The sequence below is a fragment of the Pseudophryne corroboree genome, chromosome 1, assembly GCF_028390025.1.
Source record: "Pseudophryne corroboree isolate aPseCor3 chromosome 1, aPseCor3.hap2, whole genome shotgun sequence".
In the NCBI taxonomy this organism is placed as follows: Eukaryota; Metazoa; Chordata; class Amphibia; order Anura; family Myobatrachidae; genus Pseudophryne; species Pseudophryne corroboree.
The window spans coordinates 293,073,127-293,092,840 of NC_086444.1; the positions used below are offsets into that span (position 1 = coordinate 293,073,127).

The window sequence follows — 19,714 nt, forward strand, 5'->3', positions numbered from 1 at the left end:
ACTTGTCAATCATGACCACGTATTCCAGTTCTGATATGAAAGGTTAAAATCTGCATTTGCTGTCTTTGTCTGTGGTGGATATCTTCTACTGTGCTAGTGTAGATCTGTGCGGCATGACAGGTTTCATAGTCTAAAGATATGTCACTTATTCAGTGTTTTTTTCTATCAGCCAATAAAGCCAAATTATAATCTCCATTTACGTTGGTTTGTCAAGATAAAATATTGCAGTGCAGTACCTTTACCATAGCAGTAGCACACAGTAACATAGGCATGCCTGCATTTGTACATACTGTATATAATTACCCATGCATTTACAGGATGTGCACATAAATCTGCCCACTCATACAGTACATTAGGTGGATGTGCACATATAGCGTGGGATGTAATGAAGTCCGAGTTCGGCAGCCTTGCTGGATGCCGGCAGAACCTGGGATGTTTTTTTTTTAAAGGTGCAATCATTTACAAGGCAGTTTAGCCTCAGAGTTCGGCCCACATGGCCACCGAACTTGACTGCATTATTCGGTCCTAGCGTTACCCAAAAAATACTGATGGCTTATAGAGATGTGCTCTCTTTGGCCTAATATGGGTGTGGTATGCGTGCCTGGTGGTTGGGGTTGAGGCGAGCAGTCTATGGGTGTTGTAGACAACCACGAGTGGGAATAGTCCCTTTTGGTCAGCATGCCGACCGTTGGGATTGTCAGGCGGCGGTATGTAGGGGGAGGTATTGTGACCGGCGGTCTCCTGACCACTGGTCACATAACTACATCCCGCCTACTATGGTATGTGCAAAAAGGAACAGCAATTCATGATATCCTATATAACTAAAGGGTAACGCTGCTCTTCACATCTATGGGGGAATTCAAGTGTGTTGCGCACCGACAGCAACTAGATTGAACGCGACGGAGCAATTCAAGTGTTGTTCCGTTTGGCCGCACACAGCCACTGGCACTGACATTACTGTTATGTTGTTCTGTCATTTCGATAGGCTGGCAGCTAGTTAACAATAATGTGACTGAAGTCAATTGGCGCATTTTCGGCCTTAGTGTTATGTGGTGGGAAAGTCACCTACTGTAGTCATCTACCGACAATGCTCCTCTCATGCCAGATCACTTATAATTTTGCCCCCAACATGTGTAGCATAAAAGAGCAAACCCAATCTATGTGTCACCTGTTTATACTTGAAATACAGTCATGTGTGTGCAAACCTAACCAGAGGCATACTGCATATGTGTGTGTGTGTGTGTGTGTGTGTGTGTGTGTGTGTGTGTGTGTGTGTGTTTGTGTAGATAGATAGATAGACAGATATATAGCTAGACAGACATACACACACATACACTAGTGTTTTTTTTCTCTGTTTCTCTTTCATTAGCGCCAGGGGCGTCGGAATGGGGAGGGAGGGCAAGGGGGCAGCTCGCTCCCCCCAAACATGAGAGAGGCGCCAGCCGACGCCGATACTAGTGGCAGCGTTACACGCAGTGCCGGCCCTATACATACTCACAGTGCGCGGTCGAGATAGGCGCCGCACATAGAGGGCGCTCCGGCCGCGTACCGCGATTAACTAACTGACACTGTCATTGATAGTGACAGTCAGTGCTACTGCTCCTCCCGTGTAACACTCTGATCATGCATATGTAATGAGCGGCGGAGCATCATGACGTCAAGCCGCTCATTACATATGCGCAAGCTGTGCTGGGGCCGGACCCGGACGTTACAGCGGAGGGACTTGAAGTAAGATGGAGACTTCTTTGAAAATGCGGGGGCCGCCCGCTCCTCCTCGCCCGCCCGCCAGGCATCCTGTGGGGGTATGTGTACTTGGCACTGTGGGGACATATGTATATCTGGAACTGGGGACATATGTATATCTGGCACTGGTGACATATGTATATCTGGCTCTGGGGACATACTGTATGTATATCTGGCTCTGGGGGCATATATGTATATCTGGCTCTGGGGCATATATGTATCTGGCACTGAGGGCATATATGTATCTAGCAGTGGGGCATATGTATCTCTGGCTCGGGGGCATATACTGGGGCATATATGTATATCTTGCTCTGGGGGCATACTGTATATGTATATCTGGCTCTGGGGCATATATGTATATCTGGCTCTGGGAGCATATATGTATATCTGGCTCTGGGGGCATATTTGTATATCTGGCTCTGGGGGCATATATGTATATCTGGCTCTGGGGGCATATATGTATATCTGGCTCTGGGGAATATGTGTATCTGGCACTTGGGGCATATGTATATCTGGCACTGGGGACATATGTGTATCTGGTACTGTGGACATATGTATATCTGGCTCTGGGGGCATATATGTATCTAGCTCTAGGGCATATATGTATACCTGGCACTGGGGGCATATGTGTATCTGGCACTGGGGCATATGTGTATCTGGCACTGGGGCATATGTGTATCTAGCACTGGGGCATATGTGTATATGGCACTGGGGCATATGTGTATCTGGCACTGGGGCATATATGTATCTGGCACTGGGGCATATGTGTATCTGGCACTGGGGCATATGTGTATCTGGCTCTGGGGACATATATGTATATCTGGCTCTGGGGGCATATATGTATATCTGGCTCTGGGGGCATATATGTATATCTGGCTCTGGGGGCATATATGTATATCTGGCTCTGGGGGCATATATGTATATCTGGCTCTGGGGGCATAGATCTATATCTGGCTCTGGGGGCATAGATCTATATCTGGCTCTGGGGGCATAGATCTATATCTGGCTCTGGGGGCATATGTGTGTCTGGCATATGTACAGTCAGGTCCATAAATATTGGGACATCAACACAATTCTCATATTTTGGGCTCTATGCACCACCACAATGGATTTGAAATGAAACAAACAAGATGTGCTTTAACTGCAGACTTTCCGCTTTAATTTGTGGGTATTTACATCCAAATCAGGTGAATGATGTAGGAATTACAAAGGTTTCTATATGTGCCTCCCACTTTTTTAAGGGACCAAAAGTAATGGGACAATCGACTCAAAAGCTATTTCATGGACAGGAGTGGGCTATTCCCTCATTATTTCATCATTAATTAAGCAGGTAAAAGGTCTGGATTAGATTCCAGGTGTGACATTTGCATCTGGAATCTGTTGCTGTGGACTCTCAATATTAGAGCCAAAGAGCTGCCACTATCAGTGAAGCAAGCCATCATTAGGCTGAAAAATCAAAACAAACCCATCAGAGAGATAGCAAAAACATTAGGTGTGGCCAAATCAACTGTTTGGAACATTCTTAAAAAGAAAGAATGCACCGGAGAGCTCAGCAACACCAAAAGACCCGGAAGACCATGGAAAACAACTGTGGTGGATGACAGAATTATTTCCTTGGTGAAGAAAACCCCATTCACAACAGTTGCCCAGATCAAGGACACTCTTCAGGAGGTAGGTGTATATGTGTCAAAGCCAGCAATCAAGAGAAGACTTCACGAGAGTGAATATAGAGGGTTCACCACAAGATGTAAACCATTGGTGAGCCACAAAAACAGGAAGTCCAGATTAGAGTTTGCCAAACAACATCTAAAAAAGCATTTACAGTTCTGGAACAACATCCTATGGACAGATGAGACAAAGATCAACTTGTACCAGAGTGATGGGAAGAGAAGAGTATGGAGAAGGAAAGGAACTGCTCATGATCCAAAACATACCACCTCATCAGTGAATCATGGTGGTGGTAGTGTCATGGCGTGGGCATATATGGCTGCCAATGGAACTGGTTCCCTTGTATTTATTGATAATGTGACTGCTGACAAAAGCAGCAGGATGAATTCTGAAGAGTTTGGGGCACTATTATCTGCTCATATTCAGTCAAATGCTTAAGAACTCATTGGAACGCATTCACAGTGCAGTTGGACAATGACCCGAAGCATACTGCGAGAGCAACCAAAGAGTTTTTTAAGGCATATAAGTGGAATGTTATGCAATGGCCAAGGCAATCACCTGACCTGAATCCGATTGAGCATTCATTTCACTTGATGATGACAAAACTGAAGGGAAAATGCCCAAGAACAAGCAGGAACTGAAGACATTTGTAGTAGAGACCTGGCAGAGCATCACCAGGGATGAAACCCAGCACCTGGTGATGTCTATGCATTCCAGACTTCAGGCTGTAATTGATTGCAAAGGATTTAAAACAAAGTATTAAAAAGTGAAAGTTTGATTTAGGATTGTTTGGTTTGTCCCATTACTTTTGGTCCCTTAAAAAGTGGGAGGCACATATAGAAACCGTTGTAATTCCTACACTGTTCACCTGATTTGGATGTAAATACCCTCAAATTAAAGCAGAAAGTCTGCAGTTAAAGCATATCTTGTTTGTTTCATTTCAAATCCACTGTGGTGGTGTATAGAGCCCAAAATATGAGAATTGTGTCGATGTCCCAATATTTATGGACCTGACTATAACTGGCACTCGGGACATATGTATATCTGGCACTGGGGACATATGTATATCTGGCACTGGGGACATATGTATATCTGGTACTGGGGACATATGTATATCTGGTACTGGGGACATATGTATATCTGGCACTGGGGACATATGTGTGTATCTGGCACTGGGGACATATGTGTGTATCTGGCACTGGGGACATATATGTATCTGGCACTGAGGGCATAAGTATATCTGGCACTGGGGACATACATATATCTGGCACTGGGGACATATGTATATCTGGCACTGGGAACACTCTACAATGTATATAATGGGCTCTGTCAGGCATAATGTGTGTAAGAGGCTCTACCAAACATAATATATATAAGGGGTTTTGGGGATAATTCAGAATGGATCCCTGCACCGGCAGCGATCGCAGTCTGAATCCCATTGTGGAGTGCGCAAGCACCCCGGGAGCCCAGTGAGATGCTAACAGCATCTCTGGGCTGCGATCACCTCTGCCTGATTGACAGGCAGAGGTGGCCGTGGAGCGGGAGGGGGTGTGCCAATAGCGGGGGTCATTCTGAGTTGTTCGCTCGTTATTTTTTTCTCGCAACGGAGCGATTAGTCGCTAATGCGCATGCGCAATGTCCGCAGTGCGACTGCGCCAAGTAAATTTGCTATGCAGTTAGGAATTTTACTCACGGCATTTCAAGGTTTTTTCTTCGTTCTGGTGATCGTAATGTGATTGACAGGAAGTGGGTGTTTCTGGGCGGAAACTGGCCGTTTTATGGGAGTGTGTAAAAAAAAGCTACCGTTTCTGGGAAAAACGCGGGAGTGGCTGGAGAAACGGAGGAGTGTCTGGGCGAACGCTGGGTGTGTTTGTGACGTCAAACCAGGAACGACAAGCACTGAACTGATCGCACTGGAAGAGTAAGTCTCAAGCTACTCAGAAACTGCACAGAGAAGTCTTTTCGCAATATTGCGAATCTTTCGTTCGCAATTTTGATAAGCTAAGATTCACTCCCAGTAGGCGGCGGCTTAGCATGTGCAAAGCTGCTAAAAGCAGCTTGCGAGCGAACAACTCGGAATGAGGGCCAGCGTTAGAACACCGATGGCTGGGCGTGGTCCAGACAACGCAGTCATGTCCGGTCCTTTGCGGGGGCAGGCCACAGTGGCTGCGTGACATCACACACAGCCACAGCGACCTGGGACGCGGCAGATAGCCACCTGCCAGCACGCAGGAGCTGCGCTGGAAGGGAGCTACTAGCCGGGTGTAAAAGCATTGCCGCTATGCGATGCATTTGCACCCGTGCAGTAGGGGAGAGCCAGGCATGCTGAACAGACTAGCCCTGTGCTGGACGTCCCCCCACATGTCTGAAAAACTGATTGTAGATGTTGTAGTATCGATGCACATAGTTTATGTGCGTTAGCTAGATGAGGTAGTGTACCTTTAAGAATCTGACTGCACAGATGAACATGTGATCAGGAAGTAGAAGGAAGAAGGAAGTAGAAGGAGAGTAAGGAGGAGAGCAGCATGTGGAGTTGATGTCTATCTATAATCATGCAAGTACTACTTACCAATAAGAAATAAAATACATAATCTTTATACTGCATGATTCATTGAAGTAAAGATATGTACATCAGGACATAACAGATGTGCTAAATTTAGCACATCTACAATCAGATCTGAATTAGGCCCTTTACCAGGCATATTGTGTGTAAGGGAGCTCTACCAGACATAATGTATATAAGGGGTCACTCACTCCCAGCTGCTCCATAGAGCTCAGTACAGGTACATGTGACCCGTCTAAGGTGGCCATAAATTAGGGGCGCCAAACTGAGATTTTATCTTGTCCCCCCAACTGAAAAACGTTCTGACGCCCCTGATTAGCGCTATTGTCACAGTTCTAGCCTGGTGATCATTATTGGGCTATCCAATTATAGCCTGTTTTGTGGGGGCCTGAAAAAGACCTGTTTTTGGCCAATAACACATGCGATCCGGAATAAGTTCCCGATCCCATGTGTTATCGCGGCTCTGAAGGCTGGCTATCGGGGATTATGCTTTATGAAGCATAATCCCTGATAAGTGGCAGGTAGTGGGGCTAATTGGATAGCTCCCAATGAATCCATTAGCTGTAGTAAATTACCGCAGCGAACTGGATACCACCCCTAAGCCTTGGAGAGTGATAAAGCGGAGAGAGATAAAATACCAGCCAAACAGCTCCTGCCATGTTACAATCTGTGTTTCAAAAATGACAGTTAAGAGCTGATTGGCTGGTATTTTTGCTCTCTCCAAGGCTTAGTAAGTACATCTCCCCTCATCTGTCATTACCTGCAAACATACAGTAGTGACAGAGGGCCTGGTTCAGAGGTAAACGCAATGCTGATATTTTCACAGTCGGACGATCTTATCTACTGCGCATATGCCATAATGGATTTAAGATGGTGGTCGTAGTGTGGATTTAGATGCAGTGTGATGACAGGAAGTGTTTGAGGAAGGTAAAAATTGTGGATACAAAAACACAGGTGTGTTGCAACCTTTTTGTGGGTGTGTCATAGCTAGTGACTGTGTCCTTGTACGCAGTTTCATTGGCCCTGGCTCTTAGCTGAGAAGGAGATTCTAAATAACTGTAGGGTTACTCAGAGATCTGATGGTGCAACCAATGTGCATGTGATGCTGCATCTTCTCAGATTCACTGTGAAATAGGGCGCTGTTGCAACGCGATTATTATCCACCACTGAATAAGACCCATCATTTATAGCATTTCTTCAGCTTCATAGATATACAGTATATGTGTTTACAATAGAAAACTCTTGCAGGTAGTGTATAATACACTTATCCAAGGATGAGTGTTTTCTAGCTAAAACATGAATGTGATGTTTTGGAGAAAATAGGAGCACAGCCTGGCCTTTTCACAAAGGAGAAATAGGTTTAAGGGGAAAAACCACTTACAGCATACATATAATAACCACAGAACTATTACATGGTACAGTGTATCCAAACTAGATTGCAGGGTTTAATAAGACTAATGTTATCGCAACAAACAAAACCCACAACAGAATGCAGTACATTGTGAAAGTGCCACAATTTCCTAAATATTTTCATTTAACTATTTAATTGTATGATAGGAAATGTTGTAGTGCTGGACGCTACTGGAATGCCAGTCAGAACTCATTCAAAACAAAGATCCAGTTCATCTTACCCAATCCGCTCTTGCTCCATCTCTTCCATCTTGGTAGCCCTCGCGATCACTCTGTTGATAATTTCTTTTTCTTCATCGGTTAGGTCTTCATGTTTTCTTTGCCGTTCTCCCTGATTTGCTGGATGTACAGACCATCCGGCATCGAGCCTAGAAATACCAGGATGGAAGTTACACTTCAGCAAATCACACTGCATAGATGAGTCAATGTATGCCAGTGGCCTAATGGATAAGACACTGGCCTCCTAAGCCAGGGATTGTGGGTTCAAGTCCCATCTGGACTGCAAGTTATTACGGCAACCATTATTTAGTTAATGTAAGACATTTAAAATCAATGGGAATCTATGCTTTCTGGATAGAGCTAATGAAAATCATTAATTTGTACAAAAGAGTTACTGAGTTCTCAGAGAAGTCACTGGTATAATTAAAAGGGGGGAAAAATATTGATTTCTGTGCATTTGTCATCCCCATACTATCCATAGTGAGCTTGACCATTTATTACCGATACACTGATCATAGTTTAAGGCAGCAAATAACATGCACATACTTTGCAACAAACCAAAGCATGCATATAAACCGGACTGGCTCTAGAAAGACAAGAGGCACAGAAGACTAGCTGCAGTCTCCAGTACTGCAGAAGAGCAGTCAAGCAGATAAGATTGCAATTCACGGTTACTAAGCTTTTCTCCAGCAGAGAGACGTGCTGTTTTCACTACTGTATGTTACTAAATAACCCCAAAGGTCTATACATACAGAGGAGTAGCACTAGTGTCTCTGAGGGCCCTGCTGGAATCCCAGTGGTACAGTGGCTCAGGGTTGCTTGTTATTGCCTTTCTTTGAAACCATGGAAGCACCGGCACAGCCTTCACAGCTGCTAATTCTGGAGCACTGTGTGAGAATGCAGATAGTATTTCTATCTACTAAACAGGCTAAGCTGAAGCTTCTAAATATCCATATGGCGCTGGCTCCGATTGCTGCATATGCCACTTTATACACATGCATTTTTAAAGAAAATGGTAATCCTTTTCATTATGTATTTCAATCATTCAATGCCACACTCTAAACTTTAGAAACCACTTCCTTGAGACATTCAATACAATTGTCTACAGCAGGAATAATTGAGGACAAGGAGACTGGGCCAGGCTGAACCGCAGTGGGATGTCTGGTTTATTTATGTATGTGCCATTATCATGTGGCCTCATATTAGGCAATTATATGACCCAGATTGGGTGCTATTATTAGTGTTAGGGATGAGTTTGGAGCACAATGCCCTCTGGACTGATGTGACTGTCCGTCCCTGGCTTGTGGGGTTCGGCATCCAAGACCTAGAGTTAGTATCAGTGACGTCTAGTATCAGAGATACCATGATGTTAGCCTGGAGGCTTACCATATCTTTGCAAATATATGCAACTGAGATCTCTGAATTATCTACCACCATTTAGTTTTCAAATCTTGTTGCTGATGTCATTCCGTGTGCTGGGGGATACCAATTTTTGTTTCTTATATTAAACTATATTTTGCCCCATTGCTTCACCCTTTAGAAAGACCTTACTAAATACAAATCTCAACACTAATTAAAATTGCAATTAAAACTGGTTTCAATTCTACATTCATTTGGTTCTACTACACAAATTTGAGGTGCTGGTATAAACAAAATACAGCAGAGATTCACCTGAAACATGCAGTAGCAAAGTGCTTAAAGTATTTAGCTGGAAAACTAGCAAAACATTCTGATATGAATCAAAGACCTCAAGAAGCTAATAGGGTTGGATTCATAAATGGGGGTAATGAATATGGGTGCTAGGAGGCAGGCATGGGTGTGATATGATACGGATAGTCATAATGTCAACATTCATAATCTTGACATTGACCGATGGTCGCGATGTTCATAGAGATGCGATCACATCGCAAATACAGGGAGGAGGTGGTATGCACTTCCTCCTGCATTTGCATTGCTAAGGACTGCAAATGCGAAGCTGCTGCGAGCAGCTTTTCATTTGCAATCCTTAATGAATCAGGCCCTTAGTCAAGGGTGTAGCTACAATAGGTGCAGGGGATGTGGCTGCTACGGGGCCCGGGCCATCTCTGGGGCCCGAGTCCAACACTGTACCTAATTGCTGAACTTCGGCCATGGCTGCTTGTATCTGCAGCCACACCAACTCACCCCACCACTCCTGAGTGCTAACTGATGCTGGGAGGAGGCGTGGCCAAGTCTGCAGGGACGTCCTGGACCATGGCTACGCCTTCTCCCAGCGACTGAGGAGAGATGATACAGAGCTGGTTGGGAGAGCAGATATGGCTGCATGCACTCTACTAACACGTATAAAGCAGCAAATGGGGCCCCAGTGGTGAGTGCCCACCTGCTGCGGGCAATTCACCAGGGAGGTCTTTAAGTAGTCAGGAGGGTTGGAGGGAATCTATTAGTAGTCCACGCGGAAGGGGGGGGGGGGGTAGGGGGTGCACGTGACTCTGAGCAGTCAGTCGGGGGGGGGGGGGTATGGAATTGATGCTATGGGGCCACCATTGGCATAGCTACCCCTCTGCACTTAGTCCTGTGTTTAAAAACAATTGTGAGAAAATCAGAATAAGGGTTGCCCTATCCTGGGGTAAATGAGCTCCTCCAAACACACAGCAGCAAGGAAAACAGACCAACGGTGCAGGGTTTTTGTGCACTCTAGCCATGGCTAGTTTTATTGTGCAGCACAAAAACTAAACATACAAATAAATCTTAGCCCATCTGGGCACTAACTAAACATCATAGACTCCCACTCTGAAAGTGGTAGGACCTAATGCACTTGCCACAAACACAGGCATATGCATAGTACTTACAGTCAGTAAATCACACTATCCCATAACAGGCCTGCTGCCTGTTTCCCCAGGTAGTAAGTTCTGAGCTAAGCCCTGACACAGCTTATATCAGCCTCTTACATGTGCAGGCACTCATTATCCTGCTCTCAGACCCAAAATGGGCCCCATGGATTGATCCCTCGCTTCTCTCTCGCATCCACACCTCCTGGACCCATTTCCGGCTTTTACTTAAGCCCAAACTCTAATCATGTCTGTTTAACAGAAACAGACATTTCCTAGGCGTTTAAAATACATAGGCCAGAAACCTGGGACAAACATGTCACCCGAGGAGGTTATTGAGGACGGATCGCAGAAGCAAACCAACGTGCAGTTTCCAGTTTATTGTGAACGGGTCCTGCAAACGCATTGTAGTAATGCGAACACCTCTGCCTTATGGACAGACAGTGGTGTTCAGGGGGAGGAACGTGAGCGGGGGAGGCCGGTGTTGCCAGAAATGCGGGTGTGTCGCCCCAGTTTTCTGGGAGTGGTGAGGCCAAGTACTGCGTTGCATACGCAGTTTCCAGGTGAAAGCAAAAGGTCAAATCAGGTGAAGTAGATTCAAGTGTGAGAAACAATCCATATTCTAGACCATCAGCCATATCAGAAATATATACTAGTATAGAAACCACAAAGACTACGACAGAAGTTCAGAGTTACCACCAGGGGTGTAAATTCGTACCAGGTGCCCGGTAGAGAGTGCACAGTAGTACAGCTGAGGGAGCAAAGCAGGAAGTAATGTGTCAGCAATCTTGCCAGTTGTGCATAATCTCCAGCCAAGTTCCCCGAGTTCCCTTCAGCCTCATCTCCCCTTGTGTCTCTCCAGCTTTATTCTCCCATGTTTCCTACAGCTCCAGCCACCAGTGTCTCTCATGCCACCCCAGTGTCTCCAGCCAGCCCCTTTCTGTCTCTTCAGCCCCCAAGTATCTCCCCAGTTATGCTCCTTCCATCTCTATAGCCAGCCCCTTTCTGTCTCTACAGCCCCCCAGTGTCTCCCCAGCCAGCCTCCTTCTGTCTCTCCAGCTCCAGTCAACCTTTTCTGTCTCTCCACAGCCAGCCCCTTTCTGCCTCTCCAGCCCGCAAGTTTCTCCCCAGCCAGCCCTCCATCTGTCTCTCCAGCCTCCTATGGTTTCTCTAGCCAGCCTCCCCAGTGTAACCCGAGCCAGCATTCTTCTGTCTCTCCAGCCCCCCAGTGTCTCATATCCAGGCCCCCAGATTTTCTCCAGCCAGCCTTTTTCTGTCTCTTGAGCCCCCCAGTGTTTAACCAGCCACCATCCTTTTGTCTCTCCAGCTCCAGCCAGCCCCTTACTGTCTCTCCAGCTCAACAGTGTCTCTATAGCCAACTCCGTTCTATCTCTTAAGCCCCCAAGGATCTCTCCAGCTCCAGCCAGCCCCTTCTGTCTCTCATACCTCAATTTTCTGATAGAGGAGAAGCTGCGGGGCACAGGAGGTGAGTACCCGCCCGCACAGAGGGGGTCATTCCGAGTTGATCGCTAGCTGCTTTCGGTCGCTGCGCAGCGATCAGCCGAAAAATCAGCACTTCTGCGCATGCGCGTCGTACTATTACAACGTACGATGTAGCTTCACACGGGTGTAGTATGTCTGACCGGCGGTTAGGAGACCGCCAGTCAGCATACTGACGCCGGGATCCCGGCAGCATACCGACGCCGGGATCCCGGCGGGGAGGGGCGAGTGCAGCTCACCACGCTGCGGGCTCGTGGCGACCGCACTCTATGGGTGTCGTGGACACCCACGAGTGGAAATAGTCCCTGTTGGTCGGCATGCCAACCATCGGGATAGTGAGGGGGTGGGATGGCGGTGGAGGTCATGTGACCGTCGGTCTTCCGACCGCCGGTCACATGAATACCACACACAAGGTCTAGCGAAGCATTTCAGTTGCACAGAGTGATTGACATGAAGTGGGCATTTCTGGGTGTCAACTGACCGTTTTCAGGGAGTGTTTGAAAAAATGCAGGCGTGGCTGGGCGAACGCAGGGCGTGTTCGTGACGCCAAAACAGGAACTGAATAGTCTGAAGTGATCGCAAGCGCTGAGTAGGTCTGACGCTACTCTGAAACTGCATAAAAAAAAATTGTAGCCGCTCTGCGATCCTTTCGTTCGCACTTCTGCTAAGCTAAAATACACTCCCAGTGGGAGGCGGCATAGCGTTTGCACGGCTGCTAAAAACTGCTAGCGAGCGAACAACTCGGAATGTGCGGTGGTGGTGGGGCAGGTTGATGCAGCAGGGCTGTGAGCGGGAAGGGGGAAGGGAAGTGAGAAAAAGTTGCTATGGGGCCCCATATGTCTTAGCTACGCCCCTGAGTGGGCCCACATAACCATCTTAGATGGACACTAAACTGCAGGCAAATCATAAGTGTGCATCATTCAGAAAAAGCAGGTGCACTAGCACAAAAGTAAAAGGTTTAATATTGTGACATACCAACTACAGCAGGTGTCTTTATAAGAAATGTAATGTTGTTCAAATTTTATGCCTTCTATTAAATCAAAGATAAAGCAATATTTTTCAGGCTGACCTGAAACATTAGTTTGCCCTCAGCATCTGTTATTTCCACTTCTTAAGTAAGATCTGTAAGCATGAAAATGGCTGTTGACATTTGAAAGAGGAAACTGGAGGAGTTTGTGCTACTACACACTACTGTATCCAGGTTTTTTTTCTCATATGTCTATTTAAATATATACAGTATATATAAGTTGAAATACATAAAATTATTTTGATTACGTTTAACCTAGAGATGTGCACCGGAAATTTTTCGGGTTTTGGTTTTGGATTCGGACGCGTTTTGGCAAAACCTCCCTTAAAATTTTTTGTCGGATTCGGGTGTTTTTTTTTCAAAAACCCCTCAAAGACAGCTTAAATCATAGAATTTGGGGGTAATTTTGACCCTATAGAATTATTAACCTCAATAACCATAATTTCCACTAATTTCCAGTCTATTCTGAACACCTCACACCTCACAATATTATTTTTAGTCCTAAAATTTGCACCGAGGTCGCTGGATGACTAAGCTAAGCGACCCAAGTGGCCGGCACAAACACCTGGCCCATCTAGGAGTGGCACTGCAGTGGCAGACAGGATTGGCCCCAAACATCACATGATGCAAAGATAAATAAAAAAAAGAGGTGCAAGATGGAATTGTCCTTGGGCCCTCCCACCCACCTTATGTTGTATAAACAGGACATGCACACTTTAACAAACCCATCATTTCAGCCACAGGGTCTGCCACACGACTGTGGCTGAAATGACTGGTTTGTTTGGGCCCCCACCAAAAAAAGAAGCAATCAATATCTCCTTGCTCATACTGGCTCTACAGAGGCAAGATGTCCACCTCATCATCATCCCCCGATTCCTCGCCCCTTTCACTGTGTACATCCCCCTCCTCACAGAGTATTAATTTGTCCCCACTGGAATCCACCATCTCAGGTCCCTGTGTACTTTCTGGAGGCAATTGCTGGTGAATGTCTCCACGGAGGAATTGATTATAATTCATTTTGATGAACATCATCATCTCCATATTTTGTGGGAGTAACCTCGTATGCCGATCGCTGGCAAGGTGACCGGCTGTACTTAACACTCTTTCGGAGTACACACTGGAGGGGGGGCAACTTAGGTAAAATAAAGCCAGTTTGTGCAAGGGCCTCCAAATTGCCTCTTTTTCCTGCCAGTATACGTACGGACTGTCTGACGAGCCTCCTTGGATGCTGTCACTCATATAATCCTCCACAATTCTTTCAATGGTGACAGAATCATATGCAGTGACAGTAGACGACATGTCAGTAATCGTTGGCAGGTCCTTCAGTCCGGACCAGATGTCAGTTTTCGCTCCTGACTGCCCTGCATCACTGCCAGCGGGTGGTTTTGGAAATCTGATCCTTTTCCTGGCAGCTCCAGTGGCGGGAGAAAATGAAGGAGGAGCTGTTGGCGGGTCACGTTCCGCTTGACTTGACAAGTGTCTCACCAGCAGGTCTTTGAACATGTGCAGACTTATGTCTGCCGGAAAGAGAGATACAATGTAGGTTTTAAACCTAGGATCGAGCACGGTGGCCAAAATGTAGTGCTCTGATTTCAACAGATTGACCACCCGTGAATCCTGGTTAAGCGAATGAAGGGCTCCATCCCCATCCACGCTCCATTTTAGCTCCTCCTTCAATCTCTCCAGCTGCTTCTGCAAAAGCCTGATGTGGGGAATGACCTGACTCAGGCTGGCAGTCTCTGAACTGACTTCACGTGTGGCAAGTTCAAAGGGTTGCAGAACCTTGCACAATGTTGAAATCATTCTCCACTGCGCTTGAGTCAGGTGCATTCCCCCTCCTTTGCCTATATCGTAGGCAGATGTATAGGCTTGAGTGGCCTTTTGCTGCTCCTCTATCCTCTGAAGCATATAGAGGGTTGAATTCCACCTGGTTACCACCTCTTGCTTCAGATGATGGCGGGCAGGTTCAGGAGTGTTTGCTGGTGCTCCAGTCTTTGGCACACGGTGGCTGAATGCCGAAAGTGGCCCGCAATTCTTCGGGCCACCGACAGCATCTCTTGCACGCCCCTGTCGTTTTTAAAAAAATTCTGCACCACCAAATTCAATGTATGTGTCAAACATGGGACGTGCTGGAATTTGCCCACATGTAATGCACGCACAATATTGGTGGCGTTGTCTGATGTCACAAATCCCCAGGAGAGTCCAATTGGGGTAAGCCAATCTGCGATGATGTTCCTCAGTTTCCGTAAGAGGTTGTCAGCTGTGTGCCTGTTATGGAAAGCGGTGATACAAAGCGTAGCCTGCCTAGGAACGAGTTGGCGTTTGCGAGATGCTGCTACTGGTGCCGCCGCTGCTGTTCTTGCTGCGGCAATACATCTACCCAGTGGGCTGTCACAGTCATATAGTCCTGAGTCTGCCCTGCTCCACTTGTCCACATGTATGTGGTTAAGTGGACATTGGGTACAACTGCATTTTTTAGGACACTGGTGACTCTTTTTCTGACGTCTGTGTACATTCTCGGTATCGCCTGCATAAAGAAGTGGAATCTAGATGGTATTTGGTACCGGGGACACACTACCTCAAGAAATTCTCTAAGTCCCTGTGAACTAACGCTGGATACCGGACGCACGTCTAACACCAAACAGGCTGCCAAGGCCTGAGTTATCCGCTTTGCAACAGGATGACTGCTGTGATATTTCATCTTCCTCGCAAAGGACTGTTGGACAGTCAATTGCTTACTGGAAGTAGTACAAGTGGTCTTCTGACTTCCCCTCTGGGAAGATGATCGACTCCTAGCAGCAACAACAGCTGCGTCAGCAGCAGTAGACGTTACACTCAAGGATCCATCGGAGGAATCCCAGTCAGGAGAGGACTCGTCAGACTTGCCAGTGACATGGCCTGCAGGACTATTGGCTTTCCTGTCTAAGGAGGAAATTGACACTGAGGGAGTTGGTGGTGTGGTTTGCAGGAGCTTGGGTACAAGAGGAAGGGATTTAGTTGTCAGTGGACTGCTTCCGCTGTCACCCAAAGTTTTTGAACTTGTCAATGACTTCTGATGAATGCGCTCCAGGTGACGTATAAGGGAGGATGTTCCTAGGTGGTTAACGTCCTTACCCCTACTTATTACAGCTTGACAAAGGCAACACACGGCTTGACACCTGTTGTCCGCATTTCTGTTGAAATAATTCCACACCGAAGAGGTGATTTTTTTTGGTATTTTGACCAGGCATGTCAATGGCCTTATTCATCCCACGTACAACAGGTGTCTCCCCGGGTGCCTGACTTAAACAAACCACCTCACCATCAGAATCCTCCCTGTCAATTTCCTCCTCAGCGCCAGCAACACCCATAGCCTCATCCTGGTGTACTTCAACAGTGACATCTTCAATTTGACTATCAGGAACTGGACTGTGGGCACTCCTTCCAGCACTTGCAGGGGGCGTGCACGTGGTGGAAGGAGCCACCTCTTCCCGTCCAGTGTTGGGAAGGTCAGGCATCGCAACCGACACAATTGGACTCTCCTTGGGGATTTGTGATTTAGAAGAACGCACAGTTCTTTGCTGTGCTTTTGCCAGCTTAACTCTTTTCATTTTTCTAGCGGGAGGATGAGTGCTTCCATCCTCATGTGAAGCTGAACCACTAGCCATGAACGCAGGTCAGGGCCTCAGCCATTCCTTGCCACTCCGTGTCGTAAATGGCACATTGGCAAGTTTACGCTTCTTCTCAGACGCTTTTAATTTAGATTTTTGGGTCATTTTACTGAACTTTTGTTTTTGGGATTTTACATGCTCTCTACTATGACATTCGGCATCGGCCTTGGCAGACGACGTTGATGGCATTTTATCATCTCTGCCATGACTAGTGGCAACAGCTTCAGCACTAGGTGGAAGTGGATCTTGATCTTTCCCTATTTTACCCTCCACATTTTTGTTCTCCATTTTTTAATGCGTGGAATTATATGCCAGTAATATTATTATATCAATAGCAATGGCCTACTGTACTGTACTACTATATACTGCTCACAACAATGCAGCACAGATATGGATACTTGCAGTGATACGGAGCTGCAAGATACAGCAATGGACTACTGTACTGTACAACTATATACTGTTGGTCACCAAAATGCTGCACTGTACTACTGTATATAATGCTCACAACAATGCAGCACAGATATGGATACTTGCAGTGACACGGAGCTGCAAGATACAGCAATGGACTACTGTACTGTACAACTATATAGTATATACTGTTGGTCACCAAAATGCTGCACTGTACTACTATATATACTGCTCACAACAATGTGTCACAGATATGGATACTTGCAGTGACACGGAGCTGCAAGATACAGTAATGGACTACTGTACAACTATATACTGTTGGTTACCAAAATGCTGCACTGTACTACTATATATATGCTCACAACAATGCAGCACAGATATGGATACTTGCAGTGACACAGAGCTGCAAGATACAGCAATGGACTACTGTACTGTACAACTATATACTGTTGGTCACCAAAATGCTGCACTGTACTACTATATATACTGCTCACAACAATGCAGCACAGATATGGATACTTGCAGTAACACGGAGCTGCAAGATACAGCAATGAACTACTGTACTGTACAACTATATACTGTTGGTCACCAAAATGCTGCACTGTACTACTATATATACTGCTCACAACAATGCAGCACAGATATGGATACTTGAAGTGATACAGAGCTGCAAGATACAGCAATGGACTACTGTACTGTACAACTATATAGTATATACTGTTGGTCACCAAAATGATGCACTGTACCACTATATATACTGCTCACAACAATGCAGCACAGATATGGATACTTGCAGTGACACGGAGCTGCAAGATACAGCAATGGCCTACTGTACTGTACTACTATACTGGTGGTCATCAAAATGCTGCACTGTACTACTATATATAATATATATAGTATATACTGGTCACACAACAATGCAGCAGATATTGAGCACTGATGATCAGGATACTGTCGAGAACTGAGTCTGACACGGAGCTGCAAGATACAGCAATGGCCTACTGTACTGTACTACTATAATTATATACTGGTGGTCCCCACAATGCAGCACACTGAGCACAGATATTTGCAGCACACTGAGCACAGATATTTGCAGCACACTGAGCACAGATATGGAGCTTTTCAGGCAGAGAATGTAGATATTTGCAGCACACTGAGCACAGATATTTGCAGCACACTGAGCACAGATATGGAGATTTTCAGGCAGAGAACGTAGCCACATCCTCTCCGTTCAATCTCCAATGCAAAAGTGAAAATGGCGGCGACACGCGGCTCTTTATATGGAATACGAATCTCGCGAGAATCCGACAGCGGGATGATGACGTTCGTCCTCGTTCGGGTTAACCGAGCAAGGCGGGAAGATCCGAGGCTGCCTCGGACCCGTGTAAAATAGGTGAAGTTCGGGGGGGTTCGGTTCTCGACGAACCGAACCCGCTCATCTCTAGTTTAACCATTCTTTGATCAAGTCGATTTCTATTCATAAACTTGTTCATTGGCACAAGGCAGTTTTATGAGGATACAGTCATTAGGTCGACAACACTTAGGTTGACAGTCATTAGGTTGACCACTATTGGTCAACATGCATTAGGTCGACATGGTCACTAGGTCGACATGGTCATTAGGTAGACATGTACTAGGTCGACATGAGTTTTTTACATTCTTTTTCTTCATTTTTTTTACTTTTTCATACTTTACGATCCACATGGACCACGACTGGGAATAGTAACCTGTGCCGAGTGCAGCGGTAGCGTACCGAGGCACCTTGCCCGAAGCATGGCGAGGGGACACGGGGCACTAATTGGGGTTCCCTTTTACTTTAAGAAGAAAACAACACCAAAAAACTCATGTCAACCTTTTTCCATGACGACCTAGTACATGTCGACCTAATGACCATGTCGACCTAGTCACCATGTCAACCTAATGCATATCGACCAAAGGTGGTCGACCTAATGACTGTCGACCTAAGTGTGGTCGACCTAATGATCCATACCCGTTTTATGTGATAGAAAACAGTATGTACGGGTGTATTCAATTGATATCGGATTCTCTCCAACGGAGAGGATCCGACAGTTCACTATTCAATTAGTGGCAAAATCCGACTGGTTTTGGCCGTTATCGACAATGAAAATCCGACTTTTTTTAAAGTCGGATTAACATTGTCGGAAACAGGGCTAAAACCTGTCGGATTTAGCCGTTAAATCCGACAAAACATGTGGATCCACAGCTAATCCGCCGAACCACGTGTTTTCCGACAGGTGAATGAAATACAGTTTCAGTCATAGCAAATACAATCAAATACAGTACCATAATGTCAATGACTGGTCATACGTACGAAAGGTGGGGAGACCCCAATGGTGTTACACATACAGAAAATGTGAGTACAGTTTCCTCCCCCATCACCTGTCATGCGATGCACAGATATGGTAATGCAGCAGGAGGCATCTTGTATAGGCAGACACCTTCTGCTTGCATTAGTTATCCAGGCTGCATTCTAGTACAGTGTGTAGCACTGGATCATTCTCAACACCATTGGTCGGCAGCGTGACTGATAGGGTCGTGCAAGCCAGCTACAACAGTTCCTAGAAGCATGCCAGGAAATATGTAGTTATGGTAGACATACCGTTGATAACTCTATTTCTCTGAAGTCCACAGTATCCACAGGATAACATTGGGATATGAGGTAGCGTCAGCGGAATGGCACCAATCGATCAAAAGCTTT

At 46.0% G+C, this 19,714-nt stretch overlaps 1 protein-coding gene across 1 annotated transcript in view; it reads right to left on the minus strand.

Moving 5' to 3' along the window:
• The window catches only part of RPH3A (rabphilin 3A), a 407,102-nt gene that overhangs the window by 157,195 nt on the left and 230,193 nt on the right, over positions 1-19,714 (minus strand). Inside the window, exon 3 of the mRNA XM_063964354.1 lies at positions 7,606-7,752. Within this exon, the coding sequence (XP_063820424.1) occupies positions 7,606-7,752 (147 nt within the window). The remainder of the gene's footprint in view (positions 1-7,605; positions 7,753-19,714) is intronic.